An 18,238-nucleotide genomic window follows, 5' to 3' on the forward strand; every position below is an offset into this window, starting at 1 on the left:
TGCAGGATACAGAAGAGATGAAATTTTATTGTGTTCCTGTTTGGCTCAAACAGGCGGGCACACGGAGACTTAGCGTACAGACCAGGGTGTACTAACGGAGGTTTGTTGGCCTCAGAAAATGGTCGTCCTGCTTACCATCGAGTCGCTATATTTGAAAGTTTTAGATGGAAACCCATTTGTTAATGCCACTGCCAATACAAAACTATGTAACTTCACCGTAATACCAATTCTGACCTCGCAGAATCCTGGCCGGCTCCAAGAAGAAGATCATCACCAAGAAGCCCCGCTTCATGAGCGCCACCGCCCAGGTGGTCATCACGTGGCTGCTCATCTCCGTCGAGGGCGCCATCATCGGCGCCATGGTGGTGCTCGAGCCACCCGACTCCATGTTCGACTACCCGGCACTGGACCGCGTCAAGCTCATCTGCAACACCACCACGCTGGGCATAATCGCTCCGCTGGGCTTCGACTTCTTTCTCATCGCCATGTGCACGGTGTACGCCGTGAAGACGCGCAACGTGCCGGAGAACTTTAACGAGGCCAAGTTCATTGGCTTCACAATGTACACGACTCTAGTGATATGGGCCGCGTTCGTGCCCATCTACTTCGGCAGCAAGCACAAGGTCATCACGCTCTGCCTCTGCATCAGCTTCTCGGCCGAGGTCGCCCTGGTGCTGCTTTTCATGCCCCGCGTCTACATCATCCTCTTCCGGCCGGACAAGAACAACCGCAGCGCCTTCACCACGGCCAAAGACGTGCGATGCCACATTGGCTTCATGAACTCAAACATGGCCACGGCCACTGCCTCGGGTGCCTCGGCCGTTTCCAGGAACTCGTCGCACTCCACGTCAGAGTTCTCCATGGAATCACCCAGGTGAGGGAAAACATTTTGACTCATATGATTGTGCGTGGTCGGTCAGAAGGTTTCATTCAACCAGTTAAATTATATTTATTTGCCAGAACTGCATACACAATATTTTGGATAAACTTACTGGCAGGCTCGCCGCCAGGAATGTTCTTCAGGGGTGAGGGCGCATTTTTTGAAGGCCTTAAAACACCTATTTTCATTTATTTTCAGGAAAACACCCCCCCCCCCCCCCATCATACAAACTTCGGAAGGGGGGGGGGGGGTAGGGAACCTTTTTTGGCTACGAGCACGCTTCTAGGCGTAAGGCCGCTAAGTAGAATGCTGACGGGGCCCATGATACCATTTGCATGACAACGTGTGAGAACGTGTCAAAGTTTACTAGTCCTACGAAATCGGTAATCGGTAAAATGCGCCATACGCATGTAGCAGGGTGTTTTTAACATACTTAGCTATGTGTTTACCATTACCACAAACTCAGCTATATGATTGGATGTACGCTGGAGAAAATACTGTTGGCTTTGAGGTGTCTGGAACAATTGTTTAACATAGAACTTATATTATAGGTTGAGTCTTACCATTGTAATTGCGGTAATTTGTGGTTTTTTCGTCATTTATAGTCATCCCATGCGTCCTAGCTGGTATTACTAATTTTCATGTATTGCTTACTTGTGGTTTTGCGTATTACAAGGGAATTAATAGTGCTTTTTTCTATTTATATTTATACGGCTTCACTGCTATGATCTACGGTGAGAATGGCAGCATTGCTAAGTAAGTAACACGCGTATGGTACCAGTGACAAGAGTTTCGTTGAAATTCGTGCTGTAAATTTCCGGAACTTTGACACCAATGTACCGCGAGAAGCAGTGAAGCAGTGAATGAATGGCGAACTAATAATGCGAGACCGTTTGCTGTAATGCAATGCGCTATTAGGTTAGCGTATGCAGTTTCCATGCAGCCTTCGAACCTAAACACACCAGGATCAACAAGAAAGAAAATCGGCGCCCAAGCAGTCTATACAGTTGGAGCTAAACCAGTGCTGCTGAAACGTGTGACCATGGTGTTTATCACGAGCTGGGATCTGTCAGTTTCTCTCCAGCTGTGAATTTCAATTTCTCTATCATGACATTTAGGCAGTGCGTGCTTCGAACATTTTGTTTGATGACACTAGCGAAGTTTTGAATAAAAAAAACACCCAGGTGGTCTTATAGCTCGAGATTTATGGTGGACGGGGAGCGTCCATATCTATATTTGCCGACGAAACGCGAAAATAAACAATAGCACAAGAATGAAAACCCTTACATGTAGTGTATGTTAACATTGTTTTTGCAATATTGTGTCTGCACAGTCACGAACCACCATATTTTTTCACCTCTTAGCCACATTGTAGCATATTTGAAGCAACGCACTTATACGAAAAATAATCATTATAAATAAAACACCGGTGTTCTGAAGAAACGTCGGTACCGAGGAGGGGATGGTAGGATTCTGCCCGCAGCTTGGCAACGACACCTGATACACATGCAGGAGCTCACAGCGTTGCCTTTTGACCCAAAGTTTGTTCAGGCGACTGTGGCGTGGTTGTGTAAGGCTCTCTTCGTAAGCCGCATTGCGCGGTCGTGTATGTATGCGTGCCTATACACATCACCTGCAGCGGAGAACGCTAAATGAGGTTTTAAGCACAAAGATCACAAACACACACACACACAAACGCACGCACGCAAACACACAAACGCGCACACACACACATGCACACACACACGCACACACACACACACACGCACGCACGCACACACACACACACACACACACGCACGCACGCATGCACGCACACTCAGAAGAGAAGCCAAGCAGCCGAGCCAACAACAAATCCTCTTTTTATGCGGCACCGGTGGAAAAGCTGCCGTCATCGCCGCAGCGTAGTTGCCTGTCGCGGACAACATCATTATTATTATATCTTGTTGTTCTCTATTTGCCTGAACGACGTCACCCGCAGCTGTCACCGCGACGCTGCTGCAGTACGCATGCCTGCCTCGTATTTGGGCTTTGGTGCTTGGCTTTTCAAAGCCAGTCACGCATGCAACAAGCTGCACAAGGAGGGGAACATGTGAATCCCTGCTCTCCATCCTTCTCGCCTACGTTCACTGCCTTCTTTTCAAATAAAAAAAAGTTCACCCGTGTTTCTACCTTCTGCTTCATCGAATTCCTCGTTTCAATCATTTAGCCAGGATGTGTTTTGACACAGCAGTAATGCAAAAGAATTTGGAATGGTAGTTTACAAGAAAGCTAAAAAATAAAAAAAGCAAGAGAAACTCAGAGATGGCAGGAAGATTGTGTAATACAGGGCCGTAGAGGAGTTTTGTCGTGTGACGGCTTCGTGGTCGTAAATGTTTGTTCTTGTCGGCTAACAAGATATCTACGAACGTGTATGGTGCTTGTCAGCATAAGAATAGTTTTCTGATAAAAATAATATCAAGTAGGAAGAGACGGGATAGCATTACTTCAAGTCAACAGAGCGTAGCGCTAGTCCACCTGCTTCGATATTTTCGCTATTATACACAAGGATGCGTGTACTCAAAACAGGGTTCTATGGCCCAGCCGGCACACCTGGCTATTATGCACCGAGTCGTTCATATAAAAGAATCTAAGATAAAAACGTGAAAGGGTAAACAAAGCGTGAGCGTCGGGTTTACTCTTTCTGCTTTACGGACAGAACGATAAACACTGCCATCTCCTGAAGGTCACGAGATGTAATCCTAGGCGCAGCGGCCGCATTTTATATAGGTGGAGGCGATATTGCTTGACGCCCTTGCGCCTAGATTTGGCCGCAGGTTAATGAATCCCAGGTAGTCGGAACTTCCGGAGTCCTCCACTGCGGCGTTTCCAATAAGCATATCGCGGTTTTGGGATGTTAAACCCCGGATATTATTGTCAGTTTGCGCTCGTCCTTTGTATTATACTTGTGCGCCCTTCTCATGTGCGCTTCTTTGTGTTCGAGGATTAAGTTTCGAGCTGTGACAGCTCTTCGCGCTCGTCCAGTATTTGTTCTTTTCGTGGGACCTTTCTCTTCGGGGAGCGAGCCGCAGCTTTCGTTCTGATAACATCCATTTCTTTATCCATGTGGTCAAACAATGGAAAATAAAAGCTCAACAACCTCCATAAATAACATTTCGATTATCATGTTTTTTATTTACTTAGTGGAACGAACGTCCAGTGACAATCGTTTCTCTTTTCCAACAATACCAGGTCGAGAACTTACAACGGGTTGGACCAAGAAGGTTTAAAAAAATGCTGGAATGTAAATTCTTGCCTACGAGTGAAGCCGTCCCAACCGTAAGATGGCGGCTGCGGCAGTCATCTTACTAGGGGCATGATGAGCTGTTGGCGTTCGGCGACTAAGAAGGAGCGTTTTCCTCGCATTCCCAGCGAGTTTAACGTGGCTAACTTTTCGGATCAGAAAGGGCTTAAACTGCGTCCTTGTGTTACTATTTCTTTTAGGGGCGAGCTCCTTATAGCGGCACCCGTTCGTCCCTCGTAGTCGTAGTAGTAGTCGTAGTCTGTAACAAGTCTTACATTTTCACCTTGAAGGTGGTGCCGGCGAGAGATTTCGTCTGTGCGTTGTTGAACAAAAAGAAAAATTCGCAGCGTGCGTGTTAACTAAAAGCTGAATTCTCCTGTCTCTCATTCACCCTTAGCAGCCATTGACATGTACGTTGAGTATTATCTGACAAGAAAGGGTTGCTACGTTATACTCGCTGGGCGTAACGTCCTTGGTTTTAGAAAGGTTTAGCGAGCGTTGGGCCGCAGTGCCATGAATACAGTAAACTAGTACGTACCATGAACTCGAAGTGGTTAAAAGTGGGAAGTAGACAAGAAGCGCAAGCCGTAAAAAAGTGTGCGTGTGCCTCCTCTCGTTCAGTTGTCACACCTGTCCCGTTTATTAGAGAGGTGATCGCCGGGCTAATTCCAAGAGCCGAAGTATCGGCCCCCCGAACCGCACCACGAAAGCGTGGACAATTTAGAAGTGGTCCTTATTGGCGCGCCAGCAGACGCCGGCTGTGGCCCAAAGAACAAGTCAAAGCCGAGAGTTGATAAACAGAACGAAAATTATATTCTCAAAATTGGCAGATCGAAAGCAATACCCAAGAATGCACGCTCCACAATAGTTGCATACAATATTGTCAACAATCAAACAGTGTACTACACAGAACAACCAGCCACACTCGAAACAACGGACACAGACAACAATTCACACTACAATGCAGTCGCATGCATTTAACAACCAAGACACTTAAAGACTAAAGAGATAGAAAACCTATTCAGTCCAAAGTCCTTGGAACAAAAGTCTGAATGATACTCTTCCGAGAATCACTCACTCAAAGTCCTGCGTTGTTGTCGTTCCGCAGCTCTCGAAGTTTCTCTTCCAGGAAACCTCCCGTCTTCAATTGGCCACTATTCAAACTTCGACTTCTTCGCCGGAACACGTCGGCTTCACACACATAGCTGTTGCCCCGCGTCTTCGCTCGATAGCGGTAAACACACACTCTTGCCGGTAGCTCGAGACGTCACCCCTCAGGTGGAAATCCTCTTCACCTCCGGCCTCGTCCCTACGGACCAAAAACTTCGCCGACTTCACGGCGGAATCCCTACGCGCTCTGGCGCTCACTTCCGTCTCCTCCTGATTTCTCGTCTCGGCCGCTCGATTAAATACCTTCCGCGCCACCTTCCAGAAATTTCTCGTCATTTCGTCGGCGCGATACGCGGCGAAGGCTGAGGGGAGAGTGAGACGGTTGGAATGCCCTCCCCGGAGGATGATTCAACTCGGTATGACCACGCCCCTTTCGTTCTGGAAAAATCGAGCGCTTGCCCGGCCGCCGCTGTGGGGGGAGGAGGTTCATCGCTTCGCCGCTTCCGAGAGGAGAGGCGTCGCGCGCCCGGGGAGCCCTGGATGCTTGTTTTCTTTTTTTTTTCTTTTGACCTCGCGGTGTTTCTCCCGCCCGTTGTCGCAAGAATTTGGCGGCGCGCTCATTTTTAGCGCTCGTTCTGTGACACTGCCCCCCACTTTAAGAATATTATCTCGTAATATTCAAAACCACACAAACGAGCGCGAAAAGTCACCACACACTCTCACAGACTGTAACACCATCAGTCGCTCATGACACTTCACATCCACAATAGATCTCTTAATACATTTGTACATTGTAATTCAATTACACAGCACATGAAATATAACCACAGGCACATGAGTACAACACTCCACCACAAATTCCCAATAATACAAATGTACAAAGTCTCTCACTACAACAAGGGTACAATACTATACATCACATCACAGCACAACACTTCGATACTTGTGACACAGGATACCACAACATTAACACAACATATGGCACTCAACACTGCCAACCACATTCTGCTTTGACCTCAGCACTTATCCTGCGTACTTCGAGCAGCGCTTGCGCCCCTTTTTGCGGTGCTCGCTCGATCTCTTCTTGTGCTTCCACGTTCTTTTTCGGCGAGCCCTTTCCAACGACGATATCTGAGGCGTTGTCTCAGCCATCGTTGTCTCTTCCGACACCGTTAACGCGTCATTACATTCGACGGGTCCTGTCTGTTTATTTACCCGCTTGATCATGCCTCTACATTTTGCCCGGCTGGCCAACTCCGTCTCCCTTACACTGTCGGTCGGTTGAGGTCGTGCCGACGTAAGTCCGGTTGCTCGGCCCGTGAACTGATTCGACACGATCGTCTTCTCCTTCGCTGTCTCTTGCGCCGCAGCTTCACCTTGGGCTCTGGTGAGATCCGTCACGGGATGTTCCTCCACTGTATCTCGCGGCCGCTGTGTTGGCGAGGGCTCTATCTTCGGGTCCTCTCCCAAACATTCTGGATCACTTGGCCCTCGCGCCCCGTCGATGTTTCCGATGACAAAGTCATACAGGGGGGTCGTCATGCATAAAGCAGTAACCTTCCCGCTGAAGTACGGGGTTTCAACCTCAATTTCTGCTTCGGGAAGCAGCCGAACTCTACGGTCAATTAGGCAAACCGGTTTCGTTCTGCCTGTCAACTCACTTTCCCGTACCAAATTTCTCCGCACGATAACAGTGGAACTGCCGGTATCTCTTAACACCGTAATCTTTTTGCCCGCAACTTTTTCAGGCAGTGTTGGCATTCCTTTCGTAACACCGGTTGGCTGTTTTGACATTACAGCACCCACAATAGGAATTTTCTCCTCAATCTTCAACTCTACGAATCCATCAGTGACGGCATTATTATCAGATTTCGGTGCTGCTTGCACACAGGATACCTGGTGAGTTTGACTCACTCCGTTCCGACATGCATCTGCTTTGTGCCCAGTCTGACCACACTTAAAACATTTTACAACCGTAGGGCTCGTAAAGATCGTTCGACAGTTTTTCGCGCGATGACCCACTCGGTTGCACAGAAAACATCGCGGAATGCTCTCTGGTGCACGCTTCTTTTCTTCGGGAGCCAATTTCTTCGAATCATCGGGACAATCCTTCTTGACCTTGGCCAAATTAGTGCCACCTTGCGCTTCCAAGAACTGATCAGCCAATTCCAGCATGTCTTCAAGTGAGTCAGCCATCCTCTCTTTTAAGTACAGTGACAGGCCTGGGTGGCAACTAGTAAGAAATTGTTCTCTAATTAGCAGCTCTCTAAGCTCATCGTACTCCTGCGCTGTCCCTGAAAGTTCAATCCATCTGTCGAAATAATGGCAAAGTCGGGCGGCATACTGCGTAGCCGTCTCACCATCAGCTGGCTTTCCTGTCCTAAATCTGTCCCGGAATCCTTCCACAGTGAATCTAAATCGCTTCAACAAAGCAGCTTTCACCTTTGCGTAGTTGGCTGCATCGGTCGGCGTCAGCCTGCCGTACACACTGAGCGCTTCACCACTCAAGCAAGTACTCAAAGCAGTTGCCCATTGCTGTTCCGGCCAATTCTGGCTCCTCGCAATCGTCTCAAATCTGTGGAGGTACGCGTCTAGGTCGTCCTTCCTTTCATCAAACGCTACGAGCAGCTTGCTTGGGTTCAAGCGGAAGCCGTGATCTTCCCGTTCGCTGCTTTCAACTCTAGCTTGGACGGGAGTTTCGCTTCGCTGTTGTAAACGGAGCCGCTCGAGTTCCATCTCGTGCTGCCGCTGCTGTTCCCTTTCAGCCATCTCCGCTTCTCTTTCTTCTCTCGCCCTTTCGGCTGCCAACTTTTCTCTCTCCAGCTCCAACTTCAATTGCTGCTCTCTTTCTTCCTTCAGCTGTCGCTCTTTTGCCTCTCTTTCTTCTTTCAGCTGTCGCTCCTTTGCCTCTCTTTCTTCTCTCGCCCTCTCAGCTGCCAACTTCTCTCTCTCCAGCTCCAACTTCAATTGCTGCTCTCTTTCTTCCTTCAGCTGTCGCTCCTTTGCCTCTCTTTCTTCTTTCACCCTTTCAGCTGCCAACCTCTCTCTCTCTCCAACTCAGCTTCTTTTTCCGCTTTGGCTCTTTCGACCGCCAACCTCTCTCGTTCCAACTCAGCTGTTTTTTCTTCCTTGGCTCTCTCAGCTGCCAACCTTTCTCTCTCCACCGCCTCTTTCTCCTTCTGGCTTACCCATTTCCGTAGTTCGGTGCCGGAAAGATCCATCTTCTCACCAAGCGCAACTAACTTTTCGAGATCCATTGTGTCTCGCAACTCGCAAATAAAACCTTGCCACGTGCGAAAAGTATCTGCCTAAATCAGTCTATCGGAACACTCCCCTGCACTCGTTAACGAGAACACTGAATAACACACAGAATCGTTCCGATAGCAGTATCACCAACTCGAGGCTCTTTCCTACTACTTTGGACACACTGTGCACCAAAAGGTCCTGTATCGCGGACGCCAGATTAATTGTCACACCGGTCCCGTTTATTAGGGAGGCGATCGCCGGGCTAATTCCAAGAGCCGAAGTATCGGCCCCCCGAACCGCACCACTCAAGCGTGGACAATTTAGAAGTGGTCCTTATTTGCGCGCCAGCAGACGCCGGCTGTGGCCCAAAGAACCAGTCAGAGCCGAGAGTTGATAAACAGAACGAAAATTATATACTCAAAATTGGCAGATCGAAAGCAATACCCAAGAATGCATGCTCCACAATAGTTGCATACAATATTGTCAACAATCAAACAGTGTACTACACAGAACAACCAGCCACACTCGAAACAACGGACACAGACAACAATTCACACTACAATGCAGTCGCATGCATTTAACAACCAAGACACTTAAAGACTAAAGAGATAGAAAACCTATTCAGTCCAAAGTCCTTGGAACAAAAGTCTGAATGATACTCTTCCTAGAATCACTCACTCAAAGTCCAGCGTTGTTGTCGTTCCGCAGCTCTCGAAGTTTCTCTTCCAGGAAACCTCCCGTCTTCAATTGGCCACTCTTTAAACTTCGACTTCTTCGCCGGAACACGTCGGCTTCACACACGCAGCTGTTGCCCCGCGTCTTCGCTCGATAGCGGTAAACACACACTCTTGCCGGTAGCTCAAGACGTCACCCCTCAGGTGGAAATCCTCTTCACCTCCGGCCTCGTCCCTACGGACCAAAAACTTCGCCGACTTCACGGCGGAATCCCTACGCGCTCTGGCGCTCACTTCCGTCTCCTCCTGATTTCTCGTCTCGGCCGCTCGATTAAATACCTTCCGCGCCACCTTCCAGAAATTTCTCGTCATTTCGTCGGCGCGATACGCGGCGAAGGCTGAGGGGAGAGTGAGACGGTTGGAATGCCCTCCCCGGAGGATGATTCAACTCGGTATGACCACGCCCCTTTCGTTCTGGAAAAATCGAGCGCTTGCCCGGCCGCCGCTGTGGGGTGAGGAGGTTCATCGCTTCGCTGCTTCCGAGAGGAGAGGCGTCGCGCGCCCGGGGAGCCCTGGATGCTTGTTTTCTTTTTTTTTTCTTTTGACCTCGCGGCGTTTCTCCCGCCCGTTGTCGCAAGAATTTGGCGGCGCGCTCATTTTTAGCGCTCGTTCTGTGACACTGCCCCCACTTTAAGAATATTATCTCATAATATTCAAAACCACACAAACGAGCGCGAAAAGTCACCACACACTCTCACAGACTGTAACACCATCAGTCGCTCATGACACTTCACATCCACAATAGATCACTTAATACATTTGTACATTGTAATTCAATTACACAGCACATGAAATATAACCACAGGCACATGAGTACAACACTCCACCACAAATTCGCAATAATACAAATGTACAAAGTCTCTCACTACAACAAGGGTACAATACTATACATCACATCACAGCAGAACACTTCGACACTTGTGACACAGGATACCACAACATTAACACAACATATGGCACTCAACACTGCCAACCACATTCTGCTTTGACCTCAGCACTTATCCTGCGTACTTCGAGCAGCGCTTGCGCCCCTTTTTGCGGTGCTCGCTCGATCTCTTCTTGTGCTTCCACGTTCTTTTTCGGCGAGCCCTTTCCAACGACGATATCTGAGGCGTTGTCTCAGCCATCGTTGTCTTTTCCGACACCGTTAACGCGTCATTACATTCGACGGGTCCTGTCTGTTTATTTACCCGCTTGATCATGCCTCTACATTTTGCCCGGCTGGCCAACTCCGTCTCCCTTACACTGTCGGTCGGTTGAGGTCGTGCCGACGTAAGTCCGGTTGCTCGGCCCGTGAACTGATTCGACACGATCGTCTTCTCCTTCGCTGTCTCTTGCGCCGCAGCTTCACCTTGGGCTCTGGTGAGATCCGTCACGGGATGTTCCTCCACTGTATCTTGCGGCCGCTGTGTTGGCGAGGGCTCTATCTTCGGGTCTTCTCCCAAACATTCTGGATCACTTGGCCCTCGCGCCCCGTCGATGTTTCCGATGAGAAGGTGATACAGGGGGGTCGTCATGCATAAAGCAGTAACCTTCCCGCTGAAGTACGGGGTTTCAACCTCAATTTCTGCTTCGGGAAGCAGCCGAACTCTACGGTCAATTAGGCAAACCGGTTTCGTTCTGCCTGTCAACTCACTTTCCCGTACCAAATTTCTCCGCACGATAACAGTGGAACTGCCGGTATCTCTTAACACCGTAATCTTTTTGCCCGCAACTTTTTCAGGCAGTGTTGGCATTCCTTTCGTAACACCGGTTGGCTGTTTTGACATTACAGCACCCACAATAGGAATTTTCTCCTCAATCTTCAACTCTACGAATCCATCAGTGACGGCATTATTATCAGATTTCGGTGCTGCTTGCACACAGGATACCTGGTGAGTTTGACTCACTCCGTTCCGACATGCATATGCTTTGTGCCCAGTCTGACCACACTTAAAACATTTTACAACCGTAGGGCTCGTAAAGATCGTTCGACAGTTTTTCGCGCGATGACCCACTCGGTTGCACAGAAAACATCGCGGAATGCTCTCTGGTGCACGCTTCTTTTCTTCGGGAGCCAATTTCTTCGAACCATCGGGACAATCCTTCTTGACCTTGGCCAAATTAGTGCCACCTCGCGCTTCCAAGAACTGATCAGCCAATTCCAGCATGTCTTCAAGTGAGTCAGCCATCCTCTCTTTTAAGTACAGTGACAGGCCTGGGTGGCAACTAGTAAGAAATTGTTCTCTAATTAGCAGCTCTCTAAGCTCATCGTACTCCTGCGCTGTCCCTGAAAGTTCAATCCATCTGTCGAAATAATGGCAAAGTCGGGCGGCATACTGCGTAGCCGTCTCACCATCAGCTGGCTTTCCTGTCCTAAATCTGTCCCGGAATCCTTCCACAGTGAATCTAAATCGCTTCAACAAAGCAGCTTTCACCTTTGCGTAGTTGGCTGCATCGGTCGGCGTCAGCCTGCCGTACACACTGAGCGCTTCACCACTCAAGCAAGTACTCAAAGCAGTTGCCCATTGCTGTTCCGGCCAATTCTGGCTCCTCGCAATCGTCTCAAATCTGTGGAGGTACGCGTCTAGGTCGTCCTTCCTTTCATCAAACGCTACGAGCAGCTTGCTTGGGTTCAAGCGGAAGCCGTGATCTTCCCGTTCGCTGCTTTCAACTCTAGCTTGGACGGGAGTTTCGCTTCGCTGTTGTAAACGGAGCCGCTCGAGTTCCATCTCGTGCTGCCGCTGCCGTTCCCTTTCAGCCATCTCCGCTTCTCTTTCTTCTCTCGCCCTTTCGGCTGCCAACTTTTCTCTCTCCAGCTCCAACTTCAATTGCTGCTCTCTTTCTTCCTTCAGCTATCGCTCTTTTGCCTCTCTTTCTTCTTTCAGCTGTCGCTCCTTTGCCTCTCTTTCTTCTCTCGCCCTCTCAGCTGCCAACTTCTCTCTCTCCAGCTCCAACTTCAATTGCTGCTCTCTTTCTTCCTTCAGCTGTCGCTCCTTTGCCTCTCTTTCTTCATTCACCCTTTCAGCTGCCAACCTCTCTCTCTCCAACTCAGCTTCTTTTTCCGCTTTGGCTCTTTCGACCGCCAACCTCTCTCGTTCCAACTCAGCTGTTTTTTCTTCCTTGGCTCTCTCAGCTGCCAACCTTTCTCTCTCCACCGCCTCTTTCTCCTTCTGGCTTACCCATTTCCGTAGTTCGGCGCCGGAAAGACCCATCTTCTCACCAAGCGCAACTAACTTTTCGAGATCCATTGTGTCTCGCAACTCGCAAATAAAACCTTGCCACGTGCGAAAAGTATCTGCCTAAATCAGTCTATCGGAACACTCCCCTGCACTCGTTAACGAGAACACTGAACAACACACAGAATCGTTCCGATAGCAGTATCACCAACTCGAGGCTCTTTCCTACTACTTTGGACACACTGTGCACCAAAAGGTCCTGTATCGCGGACGCCAGATTAATTGTCACACCTGTCCCGTTTATTAGGGAGGCGATCGCCGGGCTAATTCCAAGAGCCGAAGTATCGGCCCCCCGAACCGCACCACGAAAGCGTGGACAATTTAGAAGTGGTCCTTATTGGCGCGCCAGCAGACGCCGGCTGTGGCCCAAAGAACCAGTCAGAGCCGAGAGTTGATAAACAGAACGAAAATTATATACTCAAAATTGGCAGATCGAAAGCAATACCCAAGAATGCATGCTCCACAATAGTTGCATACAATATTGTCAACAATCAAACAGTGTACTACACAGAACAACCAGCCACACTCGAAACAACGGACACAGACAACAATTCACACTACAATGCAGTCGCATGCATTTAACAACCAAGACACTTAAAGACTAAAGAGATAGAAAACCTATTGAGTCCAAAGTCCTTGGAACAAAAGTCTGAATGATACTCTTCCGAGAATCACTCACTCAAAGTCCTGCGTTGTTGTCGTTCCGCAGCTCTCGAAGTTTCTCTTCCAGGAAACCTCCCGTCTTCAATTGGCCACTCTTCAAACTTCGACTTCTTCGCCGGAACACGTCGGCTTCACACACGCAGCTGTTGCCCCGCGTCTTCGCTCGATAGCGGTAAACACACACTCTTGCCGGTAGCTCGAGACGTCACCCCTCAGGTGGAAATCCTCTTCACCTCCGGCCTCGTCCCTACGGACCAAAGACTTCGCCGACTTCACGGCGGAATCCCTACGCGCTCTGGCGCTCACTTCCGTCTCCTCCTGATTTCTCGTCTCGGCCGCTCGATTAAATACCTTCCGCGCCACCTTCCAGAAATTTCTCGTCATTTCGTCGGCGCGATACGCGGCGAAGGCTGAGGGGAGAGTGAGACGGTTGGAATGCCCTCCCCGGAGGATGATTCAACTCGGTATGACCACGCCCCTTTCGTTCTGGAAAAATCGAGCGCTTGCCCGGCCGCCGCTGTGGGGGGAGGAGGTTCATCGCTTCGCCGCTTCCGAGAGGAGAGGCGTCGCGCGCCCGGGGAGCCCTGGATGCTTGTTTTCTTTTTTTTTTTCTTTTGACCTCGCGGTGTTTCTCCCGCCCGTTGTCGCAAGAATTTGGCGGCGCGCTCATTTTTAGCGCTCGTTCTGTGACATCAGTCCTTGGAATGTCCGCTGGATGACGGTGCTTCTATATGAGGAATATATGATGAAAATATGCTAGAAGGTGGTACTTGGAGGGTTGAATCGGTGGACGAGTGGACACACAGACAGATGCATGGACGGACGCACAGATGGCTGCATGGGCGGATGGACGCATGGACGGACGCAGGAGCAGATGCATGGTTGAAAGCAGGGACGGACGCACAGATGGACGTGTGGGCACACGAACAGACGCACGCACGGACGTGCGGATGGACGCATGGGCGGCCACACAGACGCGCGCATGGACGAACTGAAGCAAGAACGAATTGACAGACGGATGCTTCGCCCCACTCTTCATCATTCACTCCGTGGATATGCTGCCATTTTTTTTGTTCTCCGATTTTAAGCCGAGAAGATGGGGTCACCTTGATTAAAGAAGTGTCGAAGATAAAAATATTGAATGAAGCGGGCCTGTTGTAAGACGAACTTAAACTTCAGCATGAAAGAGGCTGTACAAACATTTCTACGATTGACGTAGCCAGTAGCGGTAGTCCAGTAATTGAATCTGCATTTAAAATGACTGAAAAATCGTCCACGCATCTGAAGACCGTTACTTCACCTAGAAGGGCTTCGCCAAGTAAGCTCTTAAGATGAATGTCAAACTGGGTGTGGTGTGGTACAGCCTGGTATCATGGTCTGGACTGGGTTTAGACTGTTGGTCACGACTACCGCCAATTTTCTTCGGATTTGCAAGCGTCTAGACCTGCCGAAGAAATTGCGACAACATGTCGTCGGTAAGATATGCATGCGTGTTCGGCGGCCTTGTTGTCTTTGTGTTTTCTGCGCGTTTTCTGTGCATTTTTTTGCGCTGTAGTGTAGCAGAACTTTGTTCCCTAGGCAAGAAATTCTTGGCCACTGCATCCAGCGCTTTATCGGCGACGTTGCTTCTCGGGAGAACGACAAATTGAGTACTTCCCTAGGAACGTGGCCAGTTCTAAATATTCGTCTGATTTGTTTTTGTGCACACAAAATAATAAACAAATAACAGCAATAATGTCGCACATCTAGTTGTTGTCGACGCATACGGATAGCGAGGTTTTTGGTTAGCGTTCCAGCGATGCTAATGCAATTGCATTGTGCATTACTCTGGAGTTGAACATGCTTAGTTAGAGTGACTCATAAGAAAAACACAAAGCAACGCGGAAGACATGTGTCGGACATGAAACGAAGCGCAAAACAAAATTAAAAAATTGAGTGAAGTTTGTGTGAGGCTTTCGGGGTATTTTGCGTAACGGCACGTCACGTATGCGTATTGCACTGCATGGATTAGTGAATATGAAAAATTGCAGTAAGAACACCGAAATTAGATTATTGCAATCAGTGTAGACGAAACTGTTTTTCATCTCTACTAAAATATTTTGCACCGGAAAACATGTTGTACTTGCGCAGTTCTAGACTAGAGTAAGCAAAGCTTTGTGTCATATAGCATTTGTCGCCGTGTCACATGAGTCATTTGCTCTACTCTTGGGTATCCATGTTAAGTTCTGAAAACCGCGCATAGTACCTGACTAACGCTAACCCTGCGTACATTATTCTAAAACTGTCTATTCCCGATATAAGTTTGAACGACTCGCGGATGTCTGAACAAGCTAAGCATCAAATCGAAACCATAGAACATTGATAATCAATAAGAATAATAAGCCCACCGAATTTCACATACTACCGACCCCTATGCTTTCTGGTAGCTCGGGGCTCCAGATCATCAGCGAAGTTGAAACAAGCACCGCGTTGTTGTCATCGTACTACGTAATCTACTTCGACGCTGAGCAACTCCACCCTCATTCCACTTCTTCTCTCCGGTGGTAGTGGTATCTATAGCTCTGCTATATATAAACGAGTTCTATACCTCTTTGTTTGCGGCTATTCGTCGTTATATTTACACTGTATTCGGCTGGCAGCACGCGCCAGTTGCAGCTTCACAGCTGCCAACTTGGAGCCTCTGCTACATGCCTCATCCTCTGTTCGCGCCCGAGGACACGGTCGTCCCTTCTCGTGTATCACCCTCTCCTCATCTCCATTGTCCCTCGCAGTCCATGTTCGGTAGCTTGCTGCGTGGCATCGATCTATGCCGAAGCCAAATGGTTGTTTGCGGAAAAACCGGATTAGCGTGGCCCGTGTTCTTGTTCCGCGTTTTCTTGTCTACCGCGTTTTGTAGCAGGAAAACGTGCGCATAACTAACAGTCGCGCAGCGCGTCCAATCACTGGAAACTGCGCCGCCTTGCGGCGAGGCTGCATGCATCTGTTTGTGTGCGTGAGTGTGGGAGGGGGGCGGTAGTCTGAGGCTAAACTACGACTCGCTTACGGACAAGAGCGTTGCGTCCCTTGTTGACATGTGCAATACACTGTTAAAATGAATTGTTGTAAGCAGGAAAAGAGAAAATCTTGCGATCTTGGTGCCTGCTGCGTAAACTTCACGTTTAATGAACTATCGTGGCTTAGACATGATAACATGGCCTCGTTTTAAGCACAATCAAAGAAAAAGAAAACAGATGTAACGCACTTTCGTTTGTTAGATCTACCTTACTCTAAAACTACCGCAACTCCCTTAATTAGAGCCTAGTCCGCCTGGTGGTCACAAGTAGCGCAGCGCAGCAGCAGTACTTTCCACAAATGAATTTATTAGATTGGGTAGACTCTTATGGCGTCTCCCAAAACACAGGTCGTTGCGCCGTGGGTGACATTCACGTGATGACCGAGAGACCGAGCCCTTCAGCCACTTCGAGGAATTGATGGGCAGACCAGAGTTGTTGATATCACCAGCATGCTTTGATTGATTGATTTGCGGAGTTTAACGTTCCAAAACCACCATATGATCATGATAGATGCCGTAGTGAAGGGCCCCAGAAATTTTGACCGCCTGTGGTTACTTGCATGCTTTCGGTGTAGTGTAGTGATTAGTATTGAATGTCATTGTTGAAACACAAATATAGTCTCCCTTTCGCAAACGAAATGTAATACGAAAAGGAGTTTTTTGACCTGATCTTTCACGCGTTTCATGATGCAGAAACCACACCGCAGAGACAGTCATCAAACCGCCGCCGACACGAACCAAGAGCGTCAACTTGCTGGAGCGTTTCCGGGCGAGCAAGCAAGACCGCATCGCAGCCAGCGTAGCCCAGCACATCCGGGCCGTGCGAGCCGCCGAGGCGCTGGACCGGCGCACGCACCTGCGGCACTCAGTCGAGCCGCTGTTCGGCACCACCACCAAGGTGCCCGCGCAGCGCACCTCCTCCGACTCGCCTCCCGGCGCCCACGAGCGCCGTAGGCTGGTGCAGCAGCAGATCGCGTACGGCGCCGCGTCGGCCTCGAAGCGCGAGGTCTCCTGCCAGACGACGGATGACCTGGTCGAAATGTGGATGCCCTGCCTTCGTAGGCGCATCGCGCGCTCCGAGACGCTCATGTCGACCTTGTCGCCCGACGACGAAGACGACGTGGCGCCCGGTCTCCGACACCGGAAGCTATGCCGTCACGTGCCCTCCGTTAGCGACGACGAGGTTCTGGACGTCGTGTTCCGCGGCGGTAGCTCGCAGCAGCATCACCACCACCTACCGGGCGGCTCGGTCCGGTACGGTCGCAGCGTTTCCAGCAGTGGTGGTGCTTCAGCGGCCTTCAAGAGCGACGAGTCCCTGCTGGAAGGCGCTTCCTCGATCGTTGAGGAGAGCGCCAGCAGCGGCAGCGAGGACGCCGCCGTCTACAAGAACATTATCATCAGTCTCGGAAGCCCCGACGCGGTGCGAGTGCGTCAGACTCCAGCATCTCCGGTGATAACGCCCCGTCGCGGCAGTAGCGGTGCCAGAAGCATAAATAGCGGCGAAGACGCCATGGCCGCTGCGTCGACATCTTCGTCCCCGTGGGCCGAAGTGTCGGCCCAACTACTGCTCAGGTCGTACAATGGCAATGCTCAAGGGACCGGCCAACAGCCCTCGTACTGGGCCGGCCCATCGTCAGGATGCTCAGGCCAAGAACGCTTCGGCAAGTGAATGGTTCGGCTTTCTCTTCGATGCCCCTTACTGCGGTGGCTACAACAGTAGCCATTTCAAGGTACCGTCGAGTGGTTTGCAGAATAGGGGTTTGTTTGTTTTCTACTTTTGTGAACGTGTCTCCCCCGGCGCTTCTTAATATTCTGACGAAACTTTTCTATCTATCGAGGCCAACTTTCTCAAGTCCGAGACCTTCCCCCTCCTCCGAACCCGCTCCCACAATGTCTGCTGTTTTCAGACGGGCACCCCTCGGCAAACGTGTGAATTGCTATACGGCAGCGGACGACGGGTGGCTCTGCTACCGCTGCCCTTGTTGGTGTTCTTTTGTGTGTTCTGCGTGTTTTGTGGGAGCAGCGTGTGCGTTTCAAATGAAACGCCTGCGA

At 49.8% G+C, this 18,238-nt stretch overlaps 1 protein-coding gene across 1 annotated transcript in view; it reads left to right on the forward strand.

Annotated features, from left to right (window-relative positions):
- Positions 1-17,863, forward strand: part of LOC142817838 (metabotropic glutamate receptor 5-like) — a 151,112-nt gene extending 133,249 nt beyond the window's left edge. The window contains exons 11-12 of the mRNA XM_075895696.1: positions 242-874; positions 16,880-17,863. Coding sequence (XP_075751811.1) covers positions 242-874; positions 16,880-17,855 — 1,609 coding nt within the window. The 3' untranslated portion in view covers positions 17,856-17,863. The remainder of the gene's footprint in view (positions 1-241; positions 875-16,879) is intronic.
- The last annotated feature ends 375 nt before the right edge of the window (positions 17,864-18,238 follow it).

This window comes from Rhipicephalus microplus, chromosome 5 (genome assembly GCF_043290135.1).
Source record: "Rhipicephalus microplus isolate Deutch F79 chromosome 5, USDA_Rmic, whole genome shotgun sequence".
NCBI classification, from domain to species: domain Eukaryota; kingdom Metazoa; phylum Arthropoda; class Arachnida; order Ixodida; family Ixodidae; genus Rhipicephalus; species Rhipicephalus microplus.